Here is a 9745-nt window from a genome sequence, read left to right as displayed (position 1 = left end):
AACATAAAAAAATAGGTAAATAACAAAAACAACAATAATAAAATAATAATATAAATGAATAAAACAAACGATAGGCTAAGATATTAAATTAAGAAATTAAAAAATTATTATTAAATTAAGCATTAAAAATAATAAAATAGGTATGAGAATCAATATTGTAAAGTTAACTCTTTTAAAAATATGTATATATAATTAATAAAATGATTTGCCGATGATGGGATAATCGATCGAGATGCGAGAAGTCGCAATCCCGAGTTTATGTTCCCTAGGCTCGGAATCCGAATCAAGGCCCCACCAGTATGATGGGAGGGTCTCGATTTCAAGATTCCGAAATCCTTAGTAAATAAAGAGCTTGATTATACAAAAAATTACTTGATAAAATTACTTGATAAAAATAAATAATAAGTAATAAATAATGATAAAGTAATAACAATTCAAACATATGATAAATAATTAATTTACGAAAATATAATATACATGACATTAAATAAATAAATAAATAAATAATAATAAAAATAACTAATTTAAAATTAAATATTGAGCATTAAGTGGCATAAACTATAAGAAATGTGAAGATAAAGATAAAAAATAAAAATAATATATATATGAAGTAAGATCTTAGGCATTAGGTTTCAATAAAAGATTGCTTATGAAAAATATATAATAATAAAAATATAAAAAATATATATAACATAAAAATAATATAATAAAAAATATATAATTTTTATTCACTAAAATAATATAGAATTATAAGCAATTTGTCTAAGTATAAATGGAAAACATAAGAACTTAGAACAAAAAATGTAAAGATAAAGATAAAAAAATAATAATAATAAGAAATAAAAATAGGAAATATGATAATAAAATATATAATAAAATAAAAATAATTAATAATAACAAAAAATATAGATAATTGCATTAGCATAGCATATATGTATTGCATCATACATATCATTGCATATAAATATTTCTGTTTTCGAGTTTAAGCCCCGATGATGGGATCTTTCGGGGATCCTGCGAAGGCGGGTATTTCTCGAAAAGTTCCTTAGGTGAAAAGATGTCCTCGGGTCCCACCAGTATGATGGGAGGGCTCGAGAACCATCTTTAATAAAAGGCTTTTGCCCGAATTAGGTTCATTATGCACAAAAATATTATTTTAAAAAGAAAACGTACGATGACCCCGATGACGGGAATTATTCGTCGAATTTGCGAAGGCGAGTTTCTCGGATAATTCCTTAGGTGAGAGAATATCCCGAGTCCCACCAGTATGATGGGCGGATTCGGAAAATATCCTCGATAAAAGGTTATTTGTCCGGCATTTTTATCTCACATCATGCATTTCATCTCACCACCTACTTGCATTCCTTTTTAGGTTAAATAGGAAATAAAATAAAGAATAATAATTAAGGAAATCTAGTGAAATTAAAAATTAAAGCCCAATAGGATAATCTAAAATGGTACCGTTCATGGAACGGGTGTCCGAGGGGTGCTAATCCTTCCCCGGGCGTAACCGTACTCCCGAACCTAGATCCAGAAAATTGTAGACCAGTTTAAGGTTCTTTTCGGTGGGCTTAAAATTAATTTAAGTTTTCATCGATTAGAATCGAGTCAATAGGTGGCCAATCGCACCTAGTAAAAAAGATTGGTGGCGACTCCTAATTTAATTTTTAGTGAGTTTTCACGTTCACGTCTAGCGGTCGGGTTCCAGCTCGACCCGCACGTTACGACAAATACGACATGTGTCAAGGTTTGCAAATGATGCTGTCGACCAACTTGCTAAAAGAGGTGTGCAACGAACACAAGAATTATTGTGGGTCAACACTGATGCAGCAAGTGATAATGAAACACTGATGCTCACTAATGGGGAGTTGCAGGTTTTGATTTTCTGGTTTGATGGTTTGCTGTGATTTTGAAACACATTCGTTCTTTTGAGCTTTTGCTTTGTTGTCTCTTGGTGAACATCATGTACAGTACAGGAGATGAGTCTGGCTTAGGAGATTTGTACAGGGTTACATTTTGCTAACTTTTGCGTGATCAACCTTTCTTGAAACATCGTCAAGTGGTTGATTTGTACAGAGACTCTGACCCTTGTTCTGTTAATGAATATAACCATACTCTTTTTGCCTTTCAAAAAAAAAAAAAAAACTGAATAAGTATAGCTCAACCTTTGTTCAATTTTCTCTAATACTATAGGTTTAAAATTTTCCTTTAAAAGTTTTGATGTTTTTAATTAACTGAATATATAATAAAGGAAAATAAGTGAATTTGAAGCGAGATGGCCAACGCATTGGCTGGTTTAGACCCCATAGAGCACAGATAGAGACGGACAATTTAAGAAGGAATTGATGGGTTGGATCGCATGCATTGACAAAAGAAGCACGTCTGGACCACAACCACAACGTCACTGTTTCAAACTTGACAAACTTCAATAAATTCGTAATGTAATGTATTGTACACGGCACACCTCCCTCATTCACATTCATACCTTTCACGTAAACCATTAATGGCAAATGTATCCATACACCTTAAAAAAAACAGAAAGATAATCCTATAAGGCAAGGCATGACATGGCATGGCATGGCAGGCAGCTAAAAGCCTAAAATTAACCTGTGCTTTTAACTGCTTAATGTATCACTCATTTAGGAGTATAATAATGGAAGATAAAAAGAACAGAGAAAGATGGTACACACTATTACTATGACAATAATAGTACTCGTAATAAACTTACAATCTATTGCTTCATGCAATCAAACGTATAAAGATCGAGCTTATCTGATCTCAGTCCATGGAGCTATGATGGCTGAATACTGAACATTGCGATTCCGGCCTCGACGGCTGCCTTCCGGCACTAGCGGGGCAGGCTGATAACCCCACCGGCGGCAGCATGCAATTATAAGACAAGCATACCGACGCCGTGTCAGGTAAAGCCACACCATGGGGTAACGGGAATCCGGATAAATAATTATGTTGCAAATACAATGTCTTGGTGGTGCCACTATACACGCTCTTGACATACTCCTCAGGGACTGATCCGACCAGATGGTTATTATTCAGAAATAATGTCTCGACTCCAGCCAACACCGGGATTATTTCCCCCGTGATAAAGTTATGGCTCAAGTCCACGATGGATCCCTCACCGTAGGATGGAAACGTGGGGTCCATATTGATTGATGGGAGCCCTCCCGATAAATTGTTCCGTTGTAAAAACAATGAAGACAGCGTCGGATGAAAGAAGAGTGAAGTTGGGACGGGCCCACTAAATTTGTTCATGCTAACGTCGAGGTACACTAACTCGGATAGTGATTCCAGGCCGTTGAGTGGACCCCACATAGAGTTCTCGGACACTGACAAGTAACGGAGAGTTAACGGCAACTTCGGCAACGGTCCGCTGATACTGTTCTTCTTCAAATCCATGTGTAGTAGCTGCGCCGACACTGTCCTAGGTAACTTGCCTCTTAACTCGTTTGAACTCAGTATGAGAACTTTTAAAGATGGAAGCTTTGAGAGACCCGGCGGGATTGACCCAGTAAGTTGGTTTGAACTCAGATCGAGGGTGTGTAAGTATGGGAGACTAGAAAAGGAGGTTGGTATGGGTCCTGTTAAGCGGTTGTTGGTTAAGGAAATGACTCGGAGACTAGTGAGTTGACCCAGTTGGGGAGGGATGGGACCGGTGACGAGACCAGGGAAGAGGACGAGTTGGGTTAACTCCGTAAGATTAGACAGAGCAGGGGAGAGTGAGCCAGCGAGGCCAGGTGAATCGGAGAGGCCAGTGCCGAGCGATAGAATGGTGACACGATCGTCAAAAGAGCAGGTAACGCCAGTGAATGTGGAGCAAGGATCTGGTGCGGTGAAGTCCCAAGTGGAGAAGAATCTTGAGCCTGGAATGTCTGTCAGGCTGTCCTTGATGGCTGACAATGCCGCCAGATCAACTGCGCTGATCTTGGGTTGCTTCTGAAATGATAAAACAGCCGCATTGAGAGAAAACAGCACGAAAAGAAGAAGAAAAAGATGAGCTTGCTCAGCCATAAGGGAAATGTTGCTATGTACTAAGTTGATTCAATAAAACAAAAACACACCAAGCTTTTAAGTATAAGGAAGAGGGAGAGGGTGGGTTGGACGTGATTTTATTAAAGAATAGTAGAATATTTTATAGATGAAAGTTGAATCAAATGTGATATCCAATAGTAATAATTTAGTATGAAAAGAAAAGGCGAAAAAAAGAAGACAAGATAATAACAGTAATTGATGGAAGTGAGAGGAGAGAAGGAAAATGACAGAAGAGGAGGCGGAGAGGGAGGGAGTCAGAGAGAGGTCAATTTTATGTGTTTTTGTTGCAAAGTTAGTGGTTGAAATTTGGAAGGGACGCAGATGAGAGAAAAGAATGGAGATCTGAAACTAGAGATGCATAAGTTTATTTATTATAGTAAATAGGAATTGGACTTTATCTTACAGACTCAGACACGAAGGATGTTAAAGAATAACCTGTCCTACATATGTTGCCTTTAGAGCAGCTTTGACCCATAATCTTGTTCTGATGATTTTGATGTGTATTCCCCTTTTTAGCTTTTGCTTTTTCATACATCCTCTCACTCTCCATGCATGCTTGGATTCCCCTTTCTAAGCCACTCCAATAGCGCATTAACAAAAAGGATAACTTTAAAATAATTAATTAATATTGTGAACAGGTTTTTTATTACTAGAATAAGCAATTCAAATGAAAGTCGATGCTAATCAATGACGCCTTGTCTCTTAAATCTCAGGCTCTTAAATTCAAATCTTATTACGTATGAATTTCATTTAATTATATATTAAATTTTATCTAATCATATGTTAGTTTGGTCATTTATTATAGTTGATGTAATAATTTATATTTATTCGATTATTTAGCTATTCCATTGCAATTATAGTTTCTACTTGTTCATATAATCTCATTAAAATAAAACACTGACGACACCATGCTAGTATAAAATTGGAGTTCGAAATTTTTTTCATAGTCAAGCCTCATTTATTAATTCTAATATTCTATTTGCTCACAAAAGTTATGAGATTTGAATGGATCAACGCAATGTCAAATTATTCTCTTGATATTATGTTGAATTACTATAAATGTGCCTGTTGAATATGTTCCGGTATCTATACAAATATCTTCCTAGGGAAATTTTCCATTCACTATAATTTGTTATCTGCAAAATCGGTGCTACTAATTAATATATATCCAAAATGGATTAATTTCACAGACCAAGTGATAGTTAAAAATATTAAATTTAATATGGAACCCAATTTATACTAAAATCACAAGGCAAACAACATTTCATTTTAATTCAAATTAGGAATTGCAATGGGATAAGTACCTGCTATTTTTTAACTACTTATATGTGAATTCTATCGTTTGTCTAGGTATTTTAATACTATAAATACTCGAGTAATATTTAAAAGTTACTATCCAGACTTTACCCGAATTACATAAGCAACATACAACTCATTTTTCAAGTCATTTCAAGTCATGTATACTTGATTAATTGACCCAAACTCGAACCTAAACCTGAGCAAGACATCTAATATATGCAATTTACTAATAGCATAAGCCATCACTTTACTTTATAGGATAGGAAATTATATATTATACTTGGATTGGTATTTTTTTAATTATTTAATTTTAAGCAAGAAAGCTTTTACTTATATATAGATATTTTCATTTTATAGTAGAATTTGAGAAAGTAAAAGGTATATAATAAAAGTGACAACTAAAAGAAATTTTCAAAATAAGTAACGACTAAAAATAATTGATAACCAAACATGAAAATAGTAAACATATCTAAGTGAAGCCAGATTTTGTCTATCCTTCAATTTTTTTAAAAAAAAATTTCCAACATTCATATTACTTTTTTAAAAAATGATAATCTAATTCTATTACATGAATGTAGTTAATTAACCTCATCACAAAATGCTAGTTCAATTGATAGAATTGTTTGTTTTAATCATGAATGATTTTAAATTCAAGTCTTACTGATAATTTTTTATTAACATTAACTTCAAATTCACGATTTTTTTGGGATGTAACATATTTTTCCCATCAAATGAGTCAAAACTGAGAAATCTATCAGCTTCATATGTCATGTACAAAAAAACAAATTAGCTAATTAACCTCTCACGGTGAAAACTAGAGAAAGGCTTACAGCTTTGTATTCAAACGTTACTCTTTTGTTTGTTTTTTACAAATAATAGTTATATATATATATATAGCAGTCGCATGGAGGCAATCTCACCAATGGTCTATTTTAAGATCAACATGCGAATTAATTTACAATAGTTGAACTTTAAAATGAGTGGCAAATGAGAGAGCCGTGTGAGATTTTTGTTAAAACCCAAAATCCGACTTATAGACAAACAACACTCCAACTGTTATTTTGTGTCTTTATTCTTTAGGCAATGTTTGATATTATTTTGAAGATCATTGTGGTAATTTTATAATTATGGTAATCTTATTACGGGTGATTTAAATTTTCATATTTGATTATTAATTTTTTTATATATAGTGGAAATAAGATAACTTATTACGTCATTTTAGACCAAGCAACTCCTATAACATCAACTAGTAAATAAGAGTTATTAATCATTAAAAATTTAGAGATCATCATGTTGATATCATATAAATTCAAATATAATTTTTTTAATTTTATCAAAATAACCATAATATTTAATTAAAAATAACAATAAATCCAACATTGCATAAAAATTAAAATTTGTAAATTGTTAAGGTTTTATTTCTTGGATATAAGTAAAATTAAATGATTTAATCACAAATATGGAAAGATATATTTATCAATTGGTATAAATTAAATTCTAAAACATATTAATTACATAAAAAATCTTTGATATGAATTAGAAAATGAAACTAAATTTATTAAAATGATAATGAACTCGTTTGGTAAATAAAAAAAAATTGTATAACATAAAAAAAAAAAACCCAAAGAAAAGCATGTTATATATTTTTGAGTTAGAAACAAAGAATATTGTTTTGAAAAAGATAAACATTTACTATATAAAAATAATCATAATTTTGTGAGAAATGAATCTTTTTACTCACACATTAAAATTTGATCATATTGTTTTTAAGAAAAAAGAAAGAAACGAGTATGGTAAGAGTAGGGGATATAACAAGATCGAAGAAACAGAGAGCGGATGCACATGGCCACATGTGGCACATCAACGTTACTTTGGTGAGCAAAGCAGAGCATTGGCAGGGAAAGAACCTTAGTGGGGCTGGCAAAAGCATGCAGCCAAAAGTCTGATGTTAAAAGAAAGCATTCTTTCAACATATATAAGTTTCCTTTTATCGTGTGTTGGTCTGCTGATTCATCAGTGCCCATCAAGTCATGAACCATTATTTTGGGACCCCGTTTGGCCACAATTGGACTTGGCCGAGGGGTAACCCCAATTTAAGTTTATATTGTAATTGTAACGGTTCAGCTTCTTCATATGCTAGCGCTGGCCTTAATTATATTCTCAACTGGCAAGTTTTAAATTAGTATGCAATGCATCCACAGCCACCTATCCCAACTCCCAACCGCGAAAGGCACTGTTAATAATAATAATAAATTTAACTATTTATATAGTATGCATTTTACTATCCGTGTGCGTGGTAGAGAGACTAAAAATTCAAATTAAAGATAGGCAAAAAACTTGACAATTCATCAAGATGCATGCGGAACACATATTTCCTAATGCTATATTTGATGATTTTGTACACGATACGAGAAAACACGATATTAAACATGTTTAGATTTAATATTAACGTATTTCATATCTAATCGTATTTGACATGATTTTAACCTTACTTAAATAATTTTAAACAATTATTATAATAAGTTTTTTAAATTTTATAAAAATAATAATGTAATTATGCTATGCCCAAACCCTAATTTTGAACTTTTGTTTTGTTATATTTGATGTTATTATTATTTTATTTTTTTATAAATATTTTTATAATTATTGATTTTAAATTTAAATAATAAAATTATATTTAACTGTAAATATTTTTATTTAATCATGTCAAACGTAGTAATCGTGTCGTGTCGTATATTGACACATTTAATAAATGTGTTAATCGTGTTCTGTCGTGACATATGATTATTAAACGTATATGTGTACGTGTTTTAGATTTAAGATACAAATATTATTCATGTCATGTTCGTGTTTAACCTTAACGTGTTTCATATTTAATTATGTATGATATGTTTAAAATACGAAAACATGAATTACCAAGTCTACCCAATGCCATATAATTTTTCCAACATCAAATTAATGTTTATCAGTAGAGTTTAAATATTCATTTTAAATCTAACATTTACTAAACATTTCATTTCAAGATTCATTTTATTTTCTTTTTCAAATTAATATGCAATCTTGAAATAAAACATTTAAAAAATATTAATCTTAAAATAAGTATTTAGGTAAGTTTTTCTCTCACGACGCACATTAAAGAAAACTTGCTATCTTACACCAAAGCTCAAAAAACCTTAACTATTGTTGCATGGAGGCAGACTCATCTAGAGTCCCCTTAACGAATGTTGATGGAAGCTTGAGGAGAGAAGTTATTAGAGTAAGAATTAAAAGAGGAAGGTTAAGGCTGGAAAGCAATGAGAAGTGTGGCAATCCAAATGACCGATACGACAGTTGTTTAATTTTTTACTTACGTAAGTATACGTATCGCAAAGATAATATAGAGATGAGTAGAATGTCGATCCCACAGAGAATTGAATTAATCCTTATTGTTAACTACTAAAATTATCACACCTTAATTTTATCTAAACAATTAAAATTAAAAAAGAAAATTTAAATTAATAAACTAAAAACTAAAACTAATATATCAGCAAATTTTGCTTCTAGTGATTAATAGACCTAAGATTATGATATCCCTTAATACTTTATCTGAATATTCTCTCTCTCTCTCTTAACTTAGTTTAATGGATTAAGCTGCTAACCTAAAGTCTTAAATTATTTACAAGTCTATGTCGAGTTTCTTATAAAAATATCTCTCCCAATTAATTTACTATATGTCTATGCAAATTATATTGAAGAAATATTCATTAAATTTATACTCTAATTTTGACTATGTATGGCTTATAGGTGCATGTCTACCTTATATGCAAATCAAACCACCTAATTAACTAAGTGTATTTGATCATACGCTATTCTATTTAAGGTCTACCTAAATCTCCTTCGTCAAAGTTTAACCTAAGTTTTCAATTCAATATAATTGGTGATCATGCAATTAGAAGCATGAAGAACAGAATAAAATAAACAACTTAAATCCATCAAATATAAGCAAAAGAGAGATAAATAAATCAGACTACATATTTAGTTCAATCATAATTTTAGATAACAAACTTAGTACCCCATCAAATCAAACATCATCATCGAATAAAATCAAAACATTAAGAACAAAACCAAGAAAGTAAAAGACTAAAAGAAAATATAGAAAAACTCAAGAATTGTATTCTTGATCTTCAAATCTCCTTGAATCCTTCAAATTCTTCTTAGCTTCAATGACTCTGTGGCTTGACTCTCAGCTGTTAATCTGGTGTTTCTTCCTTTTCCTTTAAGTCCTCCGAAAGGTTGTTTTTATAGGCTTTGAAGTTAGCCAAGTTGAGTGAAAAAAGAAGTTAATTTTAGTTGGGATTTCCTCATCAAACTATGTAAGTCGCAACCTTACCCAATTAATTGATAGAAATCGTAATTGCTC

At 31.7% G+C, this 9745-nt stretch overlaps 1 protein-coding gene across 1 annotated transcript; it reads right to left on the bottom strand.

The window, feature by feature from the left end:
* Positions 1-2405: 2405 nt before the first annotated feature.
* On the bottom strand, positions 2406-4302 carry LOC18612286 (Leucine-rich repeat (LRR) family protein). The gene has a single exon (XM_007049008.3). The coding sequence runs from the start codon at positions 4024-4026 to the stop codon at positions 2779-2781; it is 1248 nt and encodes a 415-aa protein (XP_007049070.3). The 5' UTR covers positions 4027-4302; the 3' UTR covers positions 2406-2778.
* Between the last annotated feature and the right edge of the window lie 5443 nt (positions 4303-9745).

This window comes from Theobroma cacao, chromosome 1, assembly GCF_053813885.1.
Source record: "Theobroma cacao isolate CCN51 chromosome 1, ASM5381388v1, whole genome shotgun sequence".
Classification (NCBI taxonomy): Eukaryota; Viridiplantae; Streptophyta; class Magnoliopsida; order Malvales; family Malvaceae; genus Theobroma; species Theobroma cacao.
This window is presented reverse-complemented; position numbering and strand designations above follow the sequence as displayed.

Coding starts and splice junctions, on each gene's coding strand:
- LOC18612286 (XM_007049008.3), bottom strand. CDS start 4,026: ATGGCTGAGCAAGCTCATCTTTTTCTTCTTCTTTTCGTGCTGTTTTCT.